This window comes from Simochromis diagramma, unplaced genomic scaffold (assembly GCF_900408965.1).
Source record: "Simochromis diagramma unplaced genomic scaffold, fSimDia1.1 OVJJ01000602.1, whole genome shotgun sequence".
NCBI classification, from domain to species: Eukaryota; Metazoa; Chordata; class Actinopteri; order Cichliformes; family Cichlidae; genus Simochromis; species Simochromis diagramma.
This window is the reverse complement of record NW_024387040.1, coordinates 3781563-3802725: the sequence shown is the minus strand read 5'-3', so window position 1 is coordinate 3802725 and position 21163 is coordinate 3781563. Positions and strand designations below refer to the sequence as shown.

General features: G+C 41.5%; 1 protein-coding gene across 1 annotated transcript in view; it reads right to left on the bottom strand.

Annotated features, from left to right (window-relative positions):
- Positions 1–1212: 1212 nt before the first annotated feature.
- Positions 1213–21163, bottom strand: part of jph1a (junctophilin 1a) — a 32710-nt gene continuing 12759 nt past the window's right edge. Inside the window, 5 exon segments of the mRNA XM_040044085.1 lie at positions 1213–3794; positions 3964–4060; positions 4871–5278; positions 5280–5605; positions 11253–11371. Of these exon segments, the coding sequence (XP_039900019.1) occupies positions 3980–4060; positions 4871–5278; positions 5280–5605; positions 11253–11371 (934 nt within the window). The 3' untranslated portion in view covers positions 1213–3794; positions 3964–3979.

Below are 21163 nucleotides of genomic sequence, written 5' to 3'. Positions count from 1 at the left end.
CTGACTAAGATACTTTGATTTCGTGCCTGGTGTTTTTCCCCCTGGATCTCATTATCAGAAGGTCAACATGAGGTCACTGTTGCATGGAGATAGGTAGGAGTGAACATGAGACTAGAATTTAAAACATTTTTACAAGACAAGTAGAAATCCTTGTATCCTTCCAATGAAATCTATCTGTTGATTTTATTTGGAATTACTTGTGTTGCATGTATGCTGTCCTCTATAATATACTCACCAGCCATTTCATTTGGTATCAGGTTTGATCCTGTTTTGCCTTCTTAACCACCTTAATTCTCCATGGCATAGATTCAACAAGGTGCTGGAAACATTCCTCAGAGATTCCGGTCCATATTGACATGCTTGCATCACACAGTTGCTGCTGATTGGTCAGCTGCACATGCACGATGGCCGTCTCCTGTTCCATCACATCTGAAAGGTGCTCAAATGTGGATTGAGATCTGGTGACTGGATTGAGATCTGGTGACTAGTGGAGGCCGTTTGAGCACAGCGAGCTCACTGTCATGTTCAAGAAAGTCTGAGATGATCTGAGCTTTGTCGGGTGTTATCCTGCTTGAAGCAGCTTTCAGAAGATGGGTACACTGTGGTCATAAAAGTAGACATGGTCAGGAGCAATACTGAGGCAGGTTGTGGCGTGTAAATGATGCTCAGTTGTTACTGAGAGGCCCAAAGTGTGTCAAGAAAATATCCTTCATACCATTACACTACCACCAGGCAGAACTGTAAATACGAGGCAGGATGAATCTATGCTTCCATGTTGTTTTGACCCTACCATTTGAATGTCACAGCAGAAATCGAAGCTCATCAGACCAGGCAACATTTTTCCAATCTTCTGCTGTACAGTTTTGGTGATCCCCTGCAAATCTTACCCTTAGTTTCCTGTTCTTAGCTAGTGGTCTTCTGCTGCTGTAGCCCATCTACTTCACGGCTTGACATGTGGCACATTTAAAGATGCTTTGATTGTAATTACAGCTTTTTTTTAGTTACTAGCCATTCTTCTCTGATCCATGGCCTCAACAAGGCCTTTTTACCCAAGGAGCGGCTGCTAAGGCGATATTTTCACATCTTTGGACCATTCTCTGAACCCCGGAGATGGTGCTATCCCAGTTTAGGGATAGCACTGAGTGTATACCATGATACCTGAAAGGTGAACTGAATGGTAAACGAGGATCAAAATACAAGAAGAAAGCATAATGTTGTTTAACAAGGCATAACATCTTTATTGTTATACACATAACTTCATCTCCAAAGACTTTGCACAAATCAGTGGGGTAATATGAACCTTGCGATATCAAAAGTCTCCCACAGTTTCTTGTTATTTCCTAAAATACTCAAACAAATACATCTGCTTTCCACATCCCCAATGGTACATACAGTACATCCAATTAGAAATAAAGAATTTTTTTTCCACTGTCAAACATTATCATATGTGCATTACATTACCAATTACAAACAAGTTATATTCATTGTCAAAATAGGTGTGCAAATTGTTAGAAAAATACCAACTCATACCAGATTCTGGATTGTGCTCTGTAAAAATCCTTATAAATAGTATATAATAATCTATATAAATGTCTCTAACATGCAATGTTGCAATTCAAAAAATATCCCATAAACAGACTGTTCAGGTAAACCCTCTGAAACTCCAGCCTTAACCTTTATTTGTCTACACCATAGTTTTCTTTAAATAAATGTCAGTAGTTAGTTTTTCAGTAGTTCTGTGGACGGTTTGCAAACATCAAACTGGTTGAAGCGTTCTCGAAAAGTAACGTGCTACTCATTCCTCCACCAAGGCAGAAGGATGTGATGGATACCATTTGTGTGTTTGCCAGCAACGTTATGCAATAACTACTGAGGCCAATTTTCATGAAACGTGGTGGAGAGGTGGACTATGGGCAAAGGAAGAATTTATTGAATTTTTGGTGCAGGTTGGATCACTTCCTTTAAAACTGTGAAACAGGCTGCTGGCCTTAGTGGAGGATGAGCGCTCAACTAGTTTCATAAGAGACATTATAGTAAAGTTGACCTACCAAGAAAAAAAAGGACTGCATTAAAGAAAATCTAGACATTTTAAAGCCCTTTCTGTGATGACCAGTGTTCACAAACACATCAGCTATACAATGAATAAATAATTAATCTTGGTACAGGTGACAGTAAATGTCCGCCGTATATAAATAACCACTTTGAAAAGCAAAGAAACTCATGCCATACCTGCAACAAAGACTACAAGCAGCTACGATGAGGCAAGTTAAAAGCATGGTTCAGGTGATGACAACAGTCAGAGTATTTCCCACATACAACAAAGTTAAGACAAGGATGGCATTTCTTTCCCTCCCCCCCGCTTCCTCATCATTTTTGAGGTAAACAGTAGTACTGTTAAAGACTTTTGAAGGCATCTCTCTTCTCCCTGCAGCCACATTCCCCATGGCCTTGACCTGAATAAACTGTCCACAAAACTGTCTCGATCCAGTCTCATAAGCAAGCAAGCATTTCTGGGCTTACACAAGCAGCTGTGCGAGCTGCGTTTTTGCATCTTATCGGTATAGTGAAAGCAAAGAATAATGACGAAATCCAAGCTAAATGGTCTACGCGTGTACAATGAAATAATTTTCCTTCCGATTTCATAAATAAGACATTTGTTACCCTCAGAGTGAGCGAGCTTCTAAAGTACTGCTTTCCTAATCATAATGACTGCTGTCAATTACCACTTCTCTCAAAACCAGCCTATTAAAAAGATGCGAGTCTCACAAAATAAATGGAAATAAAAAAGGATGTTCATAATGGCCATACTCGAACCTTTTGAAAGTATAAACATATTGCACTTTCAGTTACGTGGTTGTGTAACGTCAAATTACAGCTCAATTGTTGGAAATGAACAAAGGGAAAGCAAAATGTATTTATTAGTTCTGAGAAGAGAACAGATTTCTACAAGCAAATGACGGCAGGTAACCAACATTGATAGAACATCTATGAACAAAAAACTACGTTAGAACAAAAAAGAAAGAAAAACAAAGTGTTCAAAACTGTACCATGCACGGGGAGTGTTTCAAAGCAGTGTATCCTGGATCACAAAGGACGGAGCTTGAGAAAGGTGCAGTGATGTTTGGGTTAACAGAGTAAGACTGGCTAGTGACCGTGCTAGCACTGACTGCTGGCAGCGGCCATGCCCACTTTCCTCTTGCAAGAGTGGCTAGAACCCCAGAAAACTCTCCAAACACCCAAAGCGCACTCCTGCTGCGACCGTCCCCCCTCTTCAACCCCTTCCCCCAACCCTCGAGCCGGGCTCACATCTCCCCATCAAAACGTCAGATGGCAAAATAGAAAGGCAGCTGTTTGCTCCCGTCATCTAAAAGTGCATCTCCACACTCTTCCAGCACAGTCCGTCAGCCCACTGCTATCGCTGCCAAGGCAGTGGAAGTGGGCTACAGAGACCCGTGCTTGGATCAGCACATGTGTGGGTTTCAATTACGTCTTCTTTTTTTTTTTTCCATTTTATGTATTTTTTTTTTTAGATTGCGTATGTTTGGTTGCAATTTTTAAACATTTTCTTTATCGCACTAGACACAACATTTCACTTTAGCTTTTAGAGAAGCCAAAGGAGTGCTAATTCACGGGGCTGGCCCTTAACAAGGCCAGTGTCAGGTTGGTGTTATCGTTGCCTTCCTCTCGATTCTCTTCGGTTTCATGCTGATTCCTTTGGCCATCCCCGTGTTTCACTGGCGGCGTTTTCATGTTTCAAGGCCGACGATGCAACTGTACCAGTTGCCATGGTTCCACTGGAACATAAGACAGTTTGTTTGTAACTTTCTGGATTTAATTGAGCCCTGTCACATTTCAGATGCACGCTGAGGCGCATCAAGGAGACGAGACATTAATTCATGCTGTGATCATTGATTTCTGTTGGAGAGCAAATATGGGATGAAACAATACAGTAAATCAGCTTACCTGAGACACAGCATCATCATGTCAGAAAATGGACAAATATAATTGCGAGGCCAATATTCAACAGCATTACCATAGCAACAAGGATTGAGTTAGGACCCTGCAAAAAATGACAAAATATATAAAAATCGTACAGTAGGGAATCAAATGTACTGTAATGAGACCTCAACGTGTAACGTGTTAGCATCCCTGTATATAAAAGATGGCGTAGCCACCATGACACCACCCACTGATTCACTGAACCTAGAGTCTAGCGTTGTGGACATTTAAGACTTTTCAAACCAAATGTCACAAGTGACATAAATGAAAAAGTTTTAAAAAATCCAGGAAAGTCTACCCTAAAGCACATCCTGATTTAGCATCTATTTTATTTTAAATGATTTACACAAGTATTAAATGAACGTCATGCTGTATTAAATAAGACTTTAAACTAGCAATTGAGCTCATCAACTCCTAGGTAAATGTTTATTCAAGTCATAAAGTCATCAACTCATGTGGGAAGAAAAACTGTCATATTGCAGTTTCCAAGTTCCAAAAGTTCATCCTCTTTCGCGTTTGCAGACATCCATCTTTTATATACAGGCCATGTTTCAAAGTCAAAACATGAATTTGAATCAATAAAATACAAAGAATAAAGTGGTATTGAGGGTATCACACTACCTTTATCTTTCAAAGAGTTGTTGCAGTTCAGATTTATAGTTCTAGCTTAGTACAATACAAGATTAAAAGTTTGGGTAATCAGTGATTATTTCATACTTTCAACTGGAATTAGTCATCAGACAACTACTCCAGAAGCTACCTAGAATGAGTCTGATATTTAAACCTGCTTTAGACGCACAAATGTGTGTTTAAGTCAGATATTTTTCCAAAACCTTTGCTTTAAAGCACACTTTCCCATCCTGTCACTTACTGTTTCTTCCGTGCTTTCTGCAATTTCCATGCTCGCTTTCTTTGTGTCTGCGAGGCTCTTTGGCTTTAGAGAATCCTGCTTCCTGAGTTTCTGGTCGCTCTTGCTCTCCCGTATAGATGCTGGCTTAGGAGTGGGTGTACTAAAAGATCTAGGGGGTTGTGGGGGCATACGTGCCAAAGCCAGGGCACTAGGCTCTTCTTCTGGATCCTCAGGTTCTGGGGGTGGAGGGACCCTTGTAGGGGCCTTGACGTAGTAACTGTGATATTCAGTGTGGAGCTGGCCATTGACTGGAATTGCAGGAGGCTGTGAAGGGGGCACAGATGCTGGGGTGGGTTGCTGAACTTTAGTGGGTTTAGGTGGAGCCTCGATTTGGGCCTGAGAAGCTTTGGGCCCATCGGTGACAGGGCTGCCGTTCTTCTTTACTCAGCTTCCTACTAGACCGCTCATCCTTGCTGGTCTTCTGACTTAGTTTCTCTTCTTTGCTAATCTTGCGGGAAGGTTTTTCTTCTTTGCTGGTTTTGCGGCTGGTGCTGTTGTTGGTGAGCTGTCCTTTCTTCTTGCTGGATTGAGGTGAGGGGGGCGGTGTGGTTGCAGGGCTGGTCGCAGGAGAGTGGGGAGGCGTTGTGCCTTTTCGGTAAAAGTGGGGAGAATCTCTCGGAGAGCTGTTCTTCTTTTCAACAGGGACCTCTTTAATCTCCACTGGCTCCTTTAACTGCTGTTTTACATAGTCGGGACCTGAATGGGGGAGACAGGTAAAACGCATTAACGTGACATACTGTTTGCCTTCAACACACAGATGAAATTTAAACCACATCTACCCTCAAGCGCAGTTAAACTTTCAAATAAAATATTCATCACCATTATATTGAAATTCAATAACTCCGCAAAGCCTAGAAAAGAGGGTCCCGGGGAGACAGAAAGAAATGGACTGATTAATGCAAGGTCACAAACACCATTTCACAAAGAAAGCCTCCCCTGCATGCTCATCTTCATCATCAGTCATTCTCTTTTATCAGTATGTCGCTTTCCTGGAAAGTCTTTTCAGTTCTTAGCATCCAATATGGCCACGCAGATAATGAGAGGTGACCCCGAGGTACAGCACTGACACACTTTGATGCGAGGAAGATCATTCCTTTTACTACAGAAAGAGCTTTTGGACTGCCTGGGTTAGTGGACGCTCATGGACTTTGAGACTAAATGAATACTTCTCTTTCAACTATGTAGATGTTGAAATCTCCTCTAATATCCTTTTTAACGTGCAGACAATATAGCTGAATGTAAATGTAATTTCGCATGTGGGTAAAGTGACACCTTATCTGTCCCTTCTGTTCTCCTGCTGAATTAACATTTATTAGAGACATTAAGCTCTTTGTTCGCCTGTTTTTCTCCCCTTCGCCTGAATTAGATGGTGTCAGAGTGACTAAGAGGAGGGATAATGTTGCTTTGTTTGAAGTATATCAGGCGGTATGAGCAGAAATTGATTCTCTGCATTCCATATGATAGAAATAAATAAAGGCGTTATAGAGAAAAAAAAAAAATTTGGCTGTTATGCTCTATCTGCACGTTGACTCGTTCAGCACAGACTCACTGAGCTGGAAAATGGTTGATCTCAGAGATCAGTCTTGTCTCATACATGCCTGACACCAATTAAGCTTGCACAGTACGATTTAGTCTCAAAGAGTTAACATTCATTTGCCACTCATCAGTTCTTGGAACAATTACGCAAATCCAGAAGGTAACAAGTCTATCCAGTCTCATATGAGTGTAATCGGCCTTACTGGGGAATCTTTCGGGCCTCAGTACTCTTAAGCCCAAAGTACTTTTCAGCTGCGTGGCAGCCTAATTTGTTTCATAGCCACCACAACCAATAAGACCCACTACAAACAGACATGGGGACATTTGAACATCTGTGGGGCTTAATATATCTGCTGAGCTTAATTTCACACCATAGCTCAACAAGAGTTAGGGCCTCGTGGGCGGATCCAGGCAATTTCACTATGGATGGGGACGGATTCCTTCAAGAGGTTCCAGGCATTTTCTGAATGGTTCTTGGCACTTAAACACTCCCCCCTCCCCAACACCACAGCCTCAAACAGATAGAGGACCACAACACTGGGCGTCAGGAAAATCTACACTTCTGCAGCCATGCTCAATTCCAAACTATGCCGATCATGCTTTTCCTGTTTCAAAATAAGACTTGTGAATGTACAGGATATATTTATGATTGTTTTGTAGATATTTCAGGAAGTCTGCATCCTCTTGACAAGTTAGTGAAGATTTATTAGAGCTGCTCTTCCAAGGAATCCTGCCAGGTCAGCTGGAACATGTACTGGTTACCCAAATGGCTGTGGTGTTTCTTTCCGTTGCGAACATTGATCAACTGGGCTGAGTCTGCAGCCTTCTCAAAGAGGGTCATTAAAATAGGCCATGATACCCAGCCATGACCAAAACAAAAATACTTGAGATACAAACACAGATAAAAATGCAAGTTTCAGCATTAGGGAGATTTTTTTTGTATCCTCAACTTATTTATTTTCAATAACTCAAACACTTTACTTTCTTCTCACACGACTGTTGTATCTTTGAGGTTTATTTGAATGTGAGCTTTTGTTTAAGCTGCAGGATGCCAGTTCAGTTTATGTTAATCCACAGCACATTTTCTGCTCCACTGCACTCTTAGCAAAACACACGCTCTTTCCCTCTCTCTGGCACCCACACGCACAAGATCACACACACACAAAACACAACAGATTGGCTGCTTAAGACCTAACCACCCCTGTCCTTAATATGAGATGAACAGCGGTAGCAGGGGGAAAAGCCTGGGGCCGGGGTAAGTGTGGGCATCAATGTTTAAGTGTAAAGGGGGGAGGCGGGGGGTGGGGGGGGGGGGGGGTGGAGTACAGTATATGCGATTACACATCTGCTGCCATTGTGCATCTGAGTACACCTCAGCTTAAGGCTCATAGGAGTCAAGAGTTTTTGGATGAATGATGACAGGTCTACATGGAAATGCACACTTCCACATAGTAAACTTTGCCACCTAGCTTTATTTTTCCACACGGTAGTTAAATGAAAATTCCTGGTTTATCTGCTTTGACGACTCATTTGCTTTTGTTTGATATACTGGATATACTGCGTTATACATGCGTTGCACATGTATAAGTCTGTTCTATGTGCTGGGATCTCAGCTTGCTCGGTTAGATTTAAGATTCATAACTCCATTTGCAGCTTTTGAGATTTTCTCTTTCTTCCTCCTACTCACACTGGCAGATGGGCAGAGGGAGCTGTTATTGTTTGGCCAGATTACATTCACTACGGTTACATAGCCTACGCAGACACATGCAGAAATTAGTGACAAACTAAAGAAAAAGCTGAACCCTTGACCCCGCACTATGAGGACACGCTGTGAGGGGATTTTGATGGCAAGGCTTGGATCCACTTGTCCCCCACTTAGAGGGAAGGATCACTGCAAATCAATACAAGGCATTTCTCCGTGATCACCTATCCGATAAAGAAAGTGGTCTTTTCTAGGATTACAGTAACCCCATTCACAGGGCATTAAGGGGGTCACTGAATGCTTTTATGAGTATAAAAAAGGGATGAATATTTTATGCTATGGTTTTTACAGTCACCAGATATTAGCCTCTTTACTCTCTCTATATATTTTAGACGAATCATGTTCAATCCCTTCAGTAGGTTTCCAGAGAGGCTCAACACATTGCTAATATGTTTTAGGTTTTTTTTCCCTTTTGATTTGTTACCCATCTGTATGCATTTGAAATTATGTAAATAAAAGATTTCCCTACTGTCATTTGCTAATGGGTGAATGTGATCACTGTCTGACTGCGCTTTGTTTACAAAAGCCCACATGCAAAGAAGAACCTTGAAGGCCTCACATGCACACACGCTGACAGGAGGGACTGACAGTAATATATCACCACCGTAATGCAATGTTTTGTCTCTGCCTGTCTGCCTTATTCTACTTTTTGATTACGACCATTTCAAAAAAGTGGGACACATAAATAGTTTTTGAAATCTGGTCAGTCACGTAAGGTAATTTATATCCTGTATCCCTGAAAGTCAAAAGAAGGTTCTGATTTACTTTAAACTTCACATGAGCTACTGCGGTAAAACTTACTGCACACCTGCTGCTATGAATAAACAGCAGCACCTGCCCACGTCTGATTTTCAGCCTTGACAGGTCGAGGCTTCTATGGTTCCGCCAGGTCCAAGTGCACCTTGACCGGGTCAAACAGGGCAGAGCAGGACCCCCTGCTGGTCCCCTCACTCTCCAGCAACCCCATCCCCCCATACTCCACACCCTCTTCGACCCATTGAAGGAAGGAACAGCTGCTCTGCCTCGGCCCAATGGAGGGGGCGAGTGTGGGACTGAGCTCGTCTCAGTGCATAAGGATTTCAGCTATGTCTCCATTAGACACCAGTGAGCACACATCGGCACCAAATATAGCCCAATTAACGTCACGCCACAGGCCACGCCCAGCTAACCCTCTCTACTGCCCCTCCAGGGTGCTGTGTGTGAATCAATCATAAAGGTCAGGGTCCCGTTCCCTATGACCCTCACATTGCTTTTGAAGTACACACTCCTAATCTTGGTGATAATCTCCTATGAGTACAAAATGCCAGTTATGAACAACAGGGGGCTTGGGCCCGTTGTTGCTACCCTAGAGGATTTGAGTTTGAACATCTTTGCCTCACTGTAACATCATGACAAACAAGGTTATAACAGAAAAAATATTCTAAATAACTTTTTCCATAATTGAGAGCAACAACTGCTGTAGTTGCCTTACAAAAAAGCTGCAAATAGGGGTAGCTATTTACACTCGAACATGACCTAATTAGCAAAAGGGCAGAGCACAAACCAGCAACAATCCTAGAAAATCTGAGCTAGACTCTACAAAAACCAGCTTGTTCATAAACAAGATATAAATTAATACGCGATTTGACTCTTTGCAGGTGCCCCTCTGGCTGTCAGCTGGGTTTACCAGACACGCTTACGTAACTTGAACGTTTAAATGCTGCGGCTCAGATGTCGCCCTGCGCCGCACATTATTATGACATCGGCCACTCTCTCATTCATGATCTGACTTATAAGGCAAGGACACTCTCCGCACAGACTTGTGAACCCGGAGATCACCCAGCCTGCCAAGCATGACCACTGTTTTCCACAACACAAACAAGTCTCCCGATGTCTCTAGCTCCCTGGCTGGCCATTTCTGCGGCTTAGTGAAGGGACATGCTTGAATGGGTCCCATTGTCAATCTATTTCTCACCCTCTATTTTGCGGTGGCTTCTGGCAAACACCCAAGGTCACTAGCTCATAGGCGTAAATATATTACACCAAGTGGAAGAGGAAAGCATAGTATAGGTCTTACACTGTAAATATAAATAAACAAAACAAAAATAAAAAGGTGTGCAATAGCACCTCTCTGGGATTCAGTGTTTTACCTGGAGCCCACCTGCACCACAAGGTTTTTAGCAAAAACACACCTCGCTCTCTGACTATTAATACAGTAGGATATGACCCTAAAGCTCAGCTTATCTTGTAAATTACATAAAGAGCTGAATTGACGTCTCAACTGTGAACTAGTGTATAGTGTGAAAGGGTTAGCTGGTCATGCTTCACGTAGATAGAAGATATTCCTGTCCGGTATTAGGAACAAAAGACCTTTATTGATTTAACTCACAACCACCCATAAGCCATTTCTACACTCCACCAAAGGACGAGTTTATGTAATGCAAAAAACAAAGAACAGAAATGTTTTACATTCACACTTTTTTTTGGTCAGAGTTTATCACTGCAAATTTTAGCAGGCATATCTGAGCTGTTACTGCAGGCCTTTGAGGGCTAAGACAAAGCTTTCGGCCAGAAAACAGTAGCCGACTGTGCTTTGTCTAAGCACAAACACAGTCCTCCATTGTGGTGCTACAAATCATCTTCAGTACCTCTAGTCTTCGATTACAGACCCAGAACTCCAGTCCCTGCTCTTTTGTGCACCCAGAACAAGCTCATTACTGACTCACACACAGTCAGTGTAAACAACCCTAAAACTATGCAAATACCATCATTCACACACAGTACCCAACCCCTTACCCATTACCCAGTCCCAAAAATGTGTTTTCATGGACAAATTAGTTGTTGGATTTTAGATCAGCTTGATTTTTTCAATGTCCCACCGATGGGTGTGAATCACATTTGGGCTCCTGCGACAGTCTTTGCTTTAACTGCAGATTCAGTGCTGGTTTAGCACACCTGCAGTCTGTTTTTTTATTCCGACCATAAAATAGTAATGGTAGATAATTAACACACTCTAAAAGCCTGTGATGGGAACATGAAGCATAACAAGGACACAAGTAAGATTACCTGGCTGGTAGAAGTTGGGTGAGAGCTCCCGGGCAACCGCCCTGGCAATTTCAGATTCATGCACCGCAGAGATCGCGGCCTGGTCTGCAGCCTCACTTTTTGTCCTAGCATGGGCTGTTCTGTTAATGCATAAACAAAAATAAGCGTTAGAAAAATGGAAACAATGAAGAGCTGCTCTCCACCATGTCCACAGTAACAACACAGACATATAACGGGCACACTGGTGAGCAGTGCCAGCGTAACCTGCTGCTCTTTATCTGTCATCAATCATCAAAGAACCTTGTATTTAAACCTTTTTCAGATCTATACATAAAATAACATAAAAAAAATCAAGAGACAGAAGAGCAACATGTTTTGAGATCAATATAGGGGTATTATGGAAATGTGCTGTGATGAAGCAGAGAGAGGCCAAGGGTGACCAGCTTAACAAAGCCTTAAAAAAAACTCAGCTGAGAGGTATTGTGCGTGTCCACATGTGAAAACACGCAAACCATGGCTATAGGCAGTATCTCTGTGCCAGGGAATGAAGATGTCTCTCTCTCTCTCTTCTACCACTGCGGTTATTTAAAAATAAAGACACCAAACAAACACATAAAGATCATCAATTAAAGTTGATTACTCACTTAAATATAAAAATGACAGTGACAAAAAAAATGCTCAAGTGATATGAGACAAGTGCAACGAGGAACGTGAGGATCTAGATGGGAAGTTCAAGTATCACTTTAAGAATTGACAGCTGTGCCCGCTGCCCTGCTTAACCCCACTCATCCCTCTTCCTCTCCATCTATCTCGCACTGTCCTGTGTTCTCTCTTTCAATCAATGCTCCTGTTTTGTTTTTTCCCCCGATCCTGCTTCATCCGCCTATTGGCTCATGCCATCATCCCTCTGCATCCCTACTCCTCCCCTCCCTCCCCCCGTCTTGCTGTTAGAGTGACCCCATCCGGACAGATGTCTCTATTTCTGTCCTTGGACTCTGGGGCTGTCCTGTTTCAGAGGACAGGAACATTAAGATATTAAAATTCATGAGGAACCAAGAAATAAGCAAACAGACAAAGGACATGCTGAGGGTATGTTTGACCAGCTGCAGATAAAAATTCGGATTCAAGAATCTTTAACAGTATAACTCATAATGCCTCGGTTCTTGCTGCGCTACAGGAATTTCACTGGTGTGGCTCATACCAGGCACACTGTAGCATTCATTGTCTTCCTCAGGAAAGCTACAGCAGCTAAAAATTGACAATAAAGTATTCCAGTTACATCACACCACTGACATGCATACTGCTCGCCGCACATGCTATCAGAAGGACACCGAGGCTTCTATTTCTGCAATGTGTGAAATATCCTGCTATGTGAATGGAAGCATGAATGTGCCTCGAATGTATACAGCATGCCCATGGCATGTCCTAAGGATCTTCACAGAGGAGTGGGCATTAATTAATGGCCAGACAGAGGAAGTGATGCAGACTGTTCCCAGACAGGATATCTGGTGGTGGGAGGTGACAGGCGGAGAATGATGGGAGTAGAGGTGTGATAGAGCACTGGGACAAGAGGAGAGTGAAATGGAAGGTGAGAAAACATGGGCATGTAGAAGACGGAGATGAAATGCATGGTTCTTTTTTTTGCCTGACATATAGCAACTTAATTAAACTTGCACTGTACACATGGACAGTTCACTGTTGTTCACTTTTTACATGTGACTTTTTGCGGATTCATTTATCTTCCTGCTTCCGAGGGAAACATCTAGATCACCCTGTAGATATATTAGAGGGTTTTCCCCAATAGGAGCTCCGATGAGGTAATGAGCTGTGAGAATTGCAGCCATAAAAATCTGAGCAGAAAGACAGCAAAATGCTTCACCGAGCAGATGATAGCTCTCTGTACAGCATGCATCACCCCAGCCAGTTAGTGGCATGCAAATCCTTCCAACAGAGAGCCAAAGTATGCATGAAAACAAACTCTTCACACATTATGAAATGAAATGCACTGTCTTTGCCATGGTAGAGGAAATGAAAAAAAAAAAAAAAACCTGGGTAAACAACAAACAAACGCAAACTCAGGAGTGACCTTGGATAAAGTTTTTGGAGCGGCGACTTGTAAGACAGTCTGCCCATGAATACAAAGCAACACCTGTTCACGTCTAGCTTTTGGGTTGTGCAGACAGACCTGTGCGGGGATGCTGGGGAGCCTGCTTGCACACGCGCAGGCTGTCACGCACAGACACACTTGGCAGTTTGTAGACATTTGGACAAAGCCTTAAAAGGGTGCAAAACCTTGAAGTGACTCCTTCTGGAGCGTCATCTGTGAGATGATATTGATAAAGCCTTGCGGCTGGCTGTTTCATTAATGTGACAAATGAAGAGTGTGAAAACAGTTGAGTCAGTTTGGCAGCGAGTGTGGCGGATGGTCTTTCTGTCTGTGTGTATTTGAAACATGGGGGAGAAAAAGAAGGGGGGGAAGGAGAGAATAACTGAGCCAAAGGAGAAAAGTGGGAGCAAGAGAAAGAAAGAGGGGGCGAGAGGCTGCCCCTTTAAAGACTCTTCGGCATTTAGAACTGCTGAGGTATGCATCTCAGCCCCTCTAATTTTACTGTAGGGTTAAATTTCAGTCCTCAGGCCACAGGCAGCACGGTGCATCACGCTATAAGGGCTGTTATGCCTCGGTCGCGTGCTGAATACAGTATTATGTGTGTATGCGCCTGTTGTGTGTGTGTGTGTGTGTGTGTGTGTGCAAATTCCCAATAGTAAGGCTTCAGTCCATCACTCCCTAGGCTATGGCCTATTTGAGAAATCTCTTTCACATATGCTGGCATAGTTTTGAACCCCTCTATTGCCTTTCGGTCCCCTCTGCACCCATCCTGTTTTTATTTTCTGTCATTTTTCTGCTCTTTACCACACTAACCTATTCCCCTTCCCCCTCAATCCAAGCTTGATAGCTTAACTGGAATGCTTACTAGTACAAGATATTAGATGAGTCTTTACCTTGTCTGTGATAGACAACAGCTATCCTTTAAACTCCATCACTCTCTTTATTTGCCCACAACCAAGAGCAAACTATTGCTACTACAAAACAAGGGTCATGTTCCATTTGTCTGCTCTGAGTGCACAAATCAGTGCATGAAAGGATATAATAAATTAACAGAAACTGCTGTCCTATATCTTGGCCAAACAATCCCCACTCCAAAGCAGCAGCACAGACAGTCTGCACAAATTAGCACTTAGCTTGCCCCGCACATATATCCATGCAAGGCTGCTATTGAATTCCCGGCTGGTGCTAATTCAGGATTACTCAAGCATGACTAACACCATTAGCGGTTAGCTAAAACCGACTCTGAAATTATTCAGGAATTATTCTCGGACTGAGGCCTTGGCTCATATTACCAAGGGCTGCAGCAGTGGGGGACACAATAGCTTTTGCAAATTAGGTTCAAAGGGAAAGATGGAGTGGCTGTTATTATGAGATAAGCTAACATTATGCTGAAGAGACAGCTGTGTTGCTGTATAATGGAAATATTTATGCACGCTCATGTCTGACCGATAACATGTATTGTACTGATGTTTGGAGGGGATGGGCTCTGTGCTCAGTCCTTTCTTCTGTTTTGTATTGCCTTTTTTTTGTACTGTTACTCTTTTTTAAGGACAAATAAAGAAATCTTTGTTTTTATTTCACTGTCAGACTGAAAGCTTTGTACTCCCTGATATGCCACAGTATGCACAGACCTATCCATACACGTCTACAAAGACTCAGTGACTGCAGAGGCTCAAACCTCCTCTGGAATTAACATCAGCGAAAAAAACTGTGTGCCTGGAGCTTCATGACACGGGTTTCCATGATAGAGCAGCTCCCGTTGGTGTGATATGTAGGTAGCATGTGACAGTGTTTAGGCAACCAATGTTTAACACCTGTTGACTATGCGTACAATAAGAGGAGTATGTAAAATAAAGTCCTGCAATTAATCGAGTAAACATGGGGTTAAATATGTGTGGAAAAAATAGCAATGATTCTGTACTATTTGCCAATTTCTGATTTCTGCCATCATGACATCATTTTTTCCTCCCCCTCAGATTTTGTATTTTTCATAGAGGTTGAACTAACAGGTAGAGACAAACTGAGAAGCTGTTCCCAAACAGACTTCATTTCTGGGAAGAAGAATGAGTAGAATCAGTTTTGATTAAACAGGAAAATCCCCAAACTCTGCCAACATTTTTGGCTGTGGATTACAAACAGACCTAATCTCCCGCTGGTATTTTCTACTCAAGAGCTATAAAGTGAACCCTCCACCTCGCCTAACCCTCATCGGGTAACGGACGTAACATGCAGGTATGTGAATCTATCAGGATTTTATCGTGTTCTTCTCAACACGGCACTGATCTGTGGTACATGTTTGGACCTCTGATATGTTGAAGGCCTGATACGCTCTTCGTGCCGTTATGAATCCTTGGGCGTGTTGAGAGAGTGACACAGAATCTCTTACCGAGATGATCCCTCTGGTTTTGGTGAAGGGCAGTGGCGGGGATTCAGACCTCAGCTCTGTGTCAACACTGTTGGTGAAACATGGCCACAGCTGATACAGCTAATGACACAGAGGGGGAGGGAGTGATGTTGGCTAAAGAATTCGCAGCAGAGAAACAGCTTATATTTGCTTTTCCAGTTGAGCAAAAGCAAATATAAGCAATGAAAATATGAGAGGCTTGATGACGAAAAAAAGACTTTTGACAAATATGTCAATTCAGATTCACTCAGTTCACCTATGTGTTCCTAAATATTTATTTTATACATATTATATACATATAAAGTGACAAGTAACTCATAAAAGAGATCGGGAACTAATAATATGAGTTACTAATAAATACTGGGACATCAAATTTAAAAAAAATTCCAGTAAAAAGACAAAGTAGTTATTAAATATCTCACAAGCTAACCTGTATATAAGAATGACATACAATCTTTAGAAAAGGTTAGCAATGGAACCAAGATCCTATTTCATTAATGGTTATCTTACACTATATCAATTAAATGTTAGATATTTAAAAGTTTGAGGTATTTTCATATTCAATCCAAAGGTGATCCAATGGTGATTGGAGCTTGGTGACATGGCGCGTACTAAAAGGCCCAAAGTGTGTCATGAAAATATCCCACACAATACCACACCGCCACCAGCACCAGCCTGAACCATTGATAAAGAGTGAGTTGAATCCATGCTTTCTATTCCAAATTCTGACCCTACCCTCTAAATGTCGCAGAAAAAAAATCGAGACTCATCAGCAGCGATTTTCCAGTCATCTTCTTTCCAATCGCAGTGTGCCTGTGTGAATCAAAGCTTCAGTTTCTTGTTCTTAGTTTACAGAAGTGTGCTCTTCTGCTGCTGTAACCCAACTGCTTCAAGTGTTGTTTGTTCAGAGATGCTGCCTGTCAGCAGTCTGGCTATTTTACTCTGACTTTTGACACCAACAAGCCATTTTTCACCCAGAGAACTGACGCTCACCGCATATCTTGTCTTTCTCAGACCATTCTCTGTAAACCATAGAGATGGATTGTGTGAAAACTCCCAGTAGATCGACATCTTCTGAAATGCAATGCCATGTTTAAAGTCATTTAAATCACCTTCTTTCCCCATTCTGATGTTCACTTTGAACTTCAGCAGGGTCATTTTGTCCATGTTTAAATGCCTAAATGCACTGAGTTGCTGGCATGTGAGTGGCTGATTAGGCAATTGCCTTAATTAACAGTAGACACAAAATAAAGTTTACATACCTTCTATGGTCCTACAGAGTAGGTGTAACAATTTTAAATTTAGGACAAAGACGATTCTGGTATAAGAATTAGTGCTGACATTTAAATTGTGTTGCTGTATTAGATATAAGGAGAACAAATGTGCATTGAACATTAAAATTCACATTAAAATAATATGAGATAAAATAAGGAAAGTATTCTATATTTATTAACCTTTACAGAATAATCAGTACTGATAAGAACTGATAAGAATAGTTTTTCCTGTTGCTTAACATGAATTCAAGCTGCTCCAACACTGACATTGTAAACACACATACAAGGCTCCCATGCAAATCAAGCCATGGCGATTATACAAACATTATGCACGCATACACATCAATCATATACACATTCAAACATATACATGCAAAAGCTTTTGACCTGCACCTTAAATAAAACGAGCAACCTCCCATACAAATGACTGCGTTAACTCCAGTTTACTCTCTCTCCCTCTCTCACATATAAACACAGATTATACCTGCAAGAAAAACTTAAAGGCCAATTAATGAGATGTGCCCTAATGAGGTCTATTGGGAATAAGTGTAAAGAAAGGGCAACTATAAACTGCTCTTGCATTATTGCATTAAAGAAAACATGGCTGATAGGAGTCCACGGTAAATCTCCAACTGGAAACAGGCGTGTTGCACAAGCCTTGGAGGATGACTGTGTTAAACTAACGGCGCTTCTTCACTCGGCTAATTTATAAGAAAATCATCAAATGACTGACATGACGATGACGGCGGTGAGGCAGTAACCATGGTAACCACCAGAGACACTTGAGCGAGCTGTCCAACCAGGCATCTGGTCTGTATTAATGAATCTGCAAATGAACGAGCACACAGCCTAATGTATGGGAACGCGTTTATGCACGTGCAAACAGACACAACACAGCTATTTTTAAACTCTATAGAAATAAAAGCACTTAAACTGACTCGCATAATGCATAGCTTTGTAACATAGCTGACAAAAAAACAAAACACCCCCCTCCCCACAAACAAACAACTGCTCCACGGTGTGTCTAATTTAACTACGACGCTCAACATCCGAAGCTGAACCTGCACGAGTAAAGGTCACATTGCCTGGCAACCACTTGAGCTTAAGGAATAGTTTTAATTATGGTCTGTTCTCTCTTTCCTCCAATCTCTTGCCACTATTCACCCCACTGTCTGCACACACACACATACACACACACACCCATCAATTTCCTTTTCAGTGCAAAGCCAAGCCAAGCAGAGCATTAGCATTAGGTTACATCTGCCCACTGCTAAATAAATTGTGATGTAAGGTTCACGCAATCTGCATGTTCTGGCTGTTTCATGAACTAGCCGGAAGACCTGTGCAAAAAAAAACCCCAACCCTGATAATGACACATAAAGTCTCCTATTGCAGCAATCTTGTCTCATTATCAGCAACTACAACAGCTAATGTTACAAGTGTCAATCTCTGCATCAGTTAAATCATCTAATTGAGTGCATTAAAACAGACGTGGCTGACTGATTCGATTTTATCAACGTGCCACGCATGAAATAGTATGCCCAGTGTATGAAAAGAAGCTCACAGGACACTAGTAGCAATTATCCAGACCGATATCAGAACAGCACCATAACTTCCAGGTAGTAAACAGATAATGCTGCCGTCTTTTCGCAGATTAGAAAAAGTAGGCGGCTAAGTTGTAAACATCTCAATGATTAAACAACCAGTTCTGTCATTATCAGTGACATTTCATTAAATGTAGACCTGAAATCATCATATTGACGGTACAGAAAAAAAATGTGATTCATTCTCCGCTTCTACTAATTCACATAATTCACACAGCATGTCATCCTACAGGAAGTATTTAAATCTGCTACCTTCAAGGGCAAAATATACTATTCTCCTTGCAGCTGTGCAATGAAATTAAAGATCCTTGACTTCTTGAATGGGATTTGGAGCCATAGTTTAGGTTGATTTGATATGATTCATCTCATAAGGAGCAGTTTTACAAACATGCCCCGATAACCCCACCCTTGCAACGCTGTTCTGTGAAAATCCTGTTAAATGTTTCCCAACTGGTCTTGGCAGATGGCCACCCCTCCCCGAGACTGCTTCTGCTGAAAGTGTCTTCCTGTCAAAAGGGAGTTTTTCCTTCCCACTGTCGCCAAAGCGCTTGCTCATAGAGGTCACATGATTGTTGGGGTGTTCTTTGTTTTCTTTGTATTGCAGTTTGTACTTTACAATATACAGCACCTCGAGGCAACTGTTGTGATTTGGAGGTATATATAAAAACTGAATTGAATTGAAGTTAACAGAATTTAAATCATCATAGTCATTTAATATAGGGAATACACATGCATCATACATTTGCAAATAAATGAAATACCCAGTATCTACTTATTTTTAACTTGTTGACATCTCCCAGAGTGCGATGAAACAGATGAAATGTCCTTATAGACTCCCTTCTACTAAAAGAAATGCATCATGGGTATGGCCACACACACAGCATCATGTCTACATGTGATTACAACAGTGGATGCATGCTTCAGGAAGAGATGCTGTGTGGAAAAGCAACACTCTTATTCAGCAATAGAAGTGATAATTCTATAATCCAATCCGTGAACAGCTGGAGTGAAAGCAGCCTAGCTAGCCAATCAGAGTGGCTGAACAGATTTAGTGGGGCACATCAGTATCCAGAGGTTAAAGACCCATGGCTGTGTTAGCTGTAGGTACAAAGACAAAAAGATGCTTTTAGAGATTTTGAGATTTGCTTCAGACAAACTTAAATGACAGATGTAGTGTTCTTGGTGCCACAGATAAACAGACATTTGCAATTATTGTTAAATATTTGTTGCTGCCATTCTTTATCATTAAAAGCATTTATTCCTGTTTTTTATGTGACTTTAGGGTAAATATAAATACATGTGAAAATGTGTCTGGCATATAAACATATCAGCCATACCCACGTAATTGGGGACTGAATTTTAAGGATTTTAACGTAATGTAAATTACTTTGACTTGTTACTTAATGAGTTGAGTTCTCAGAAATTAGAATTTTAATGCAAACTACTGATGAATTACTTGCAGTTTTGATAAATGATGTTTGATTCTTTTGTTTTCTAGTTCCAGCTCCTTAAAGATGAAACTAGACTGCCAACTGAACCCATTTGAAAATCTTACTTTGGATTAATGTATTTTAATGTCATTTTAAAATCCATACAAATGTTGAAGAAAGTGACCAGAATGGACCTGTAATAGGATGACAGCCGTTCCTTTTGTACCCCTGCCTCTCACTCTATCACAGCTGGGATAGGCTCCAACATCCACACGACCTTGATGGATAAGCTGTTAAGAATATCAGTGGCTGCACTCGTACTCAGGGTTCGGTTTAAGGTGATCCAAAGTGACGTGTTTTGTAATCACATTACATTTTTCAGCAACACGGTCATGTGATGTGTTATACTAAAATTATTAATCAAAATATGTAATTGCTTGTGTTACAATCATTCTTCAGGTACCTGCACCTCGGGCTGATAGAATAAAAAAATCATCAAGCATCCCTTTTTCTTCCAGAGCTCTTAAAGTACAATCAGCTGATTTCACTTTATGTGCAGAGGAGGAAAACTACTAAAACTTTTCAGGAGCCGGGATATAGACATTACTTTTATTTTTATTGCACAAAAAAACAACCAAACTAGAACATGATGGTAAAGTGCATCAAAGGGGGAAACAACTGTTACGTGGCTAACAAAACTTTGGCTGTTTGCAAGCATCTGCACAGACAGCGTGCTAACACAAACCTAGCGAAGAACCCAGAGTGATGACAAAGCTGAAAGCATGCCGACACCAGCCCAGCAGCCACAGCCTAATCTCCAACTCGTAACCAAGGCAGGGATAAGCAGTCAGCCCTGTAGCATTGTAGCCTGTACACATTTCAAAAGTAGGATCACTTTAAGCATCTTTGTGCTGGTTTTCAACGTTGCATTTTGTTGTTGGTTTTGTGTTCTAATGTAATAAGTAAAAGAAATATTGTATGTGCAGGGATTTATATCATTGACTGTAAAATCCAATAGAGACAGTCAGAACTGTCTGTATCGTACATACTGCAAGGCTAAATATGGCAAAAGCATTGAACTTTCGGAGTAAAAGTCTATTAATGCACTGGAGA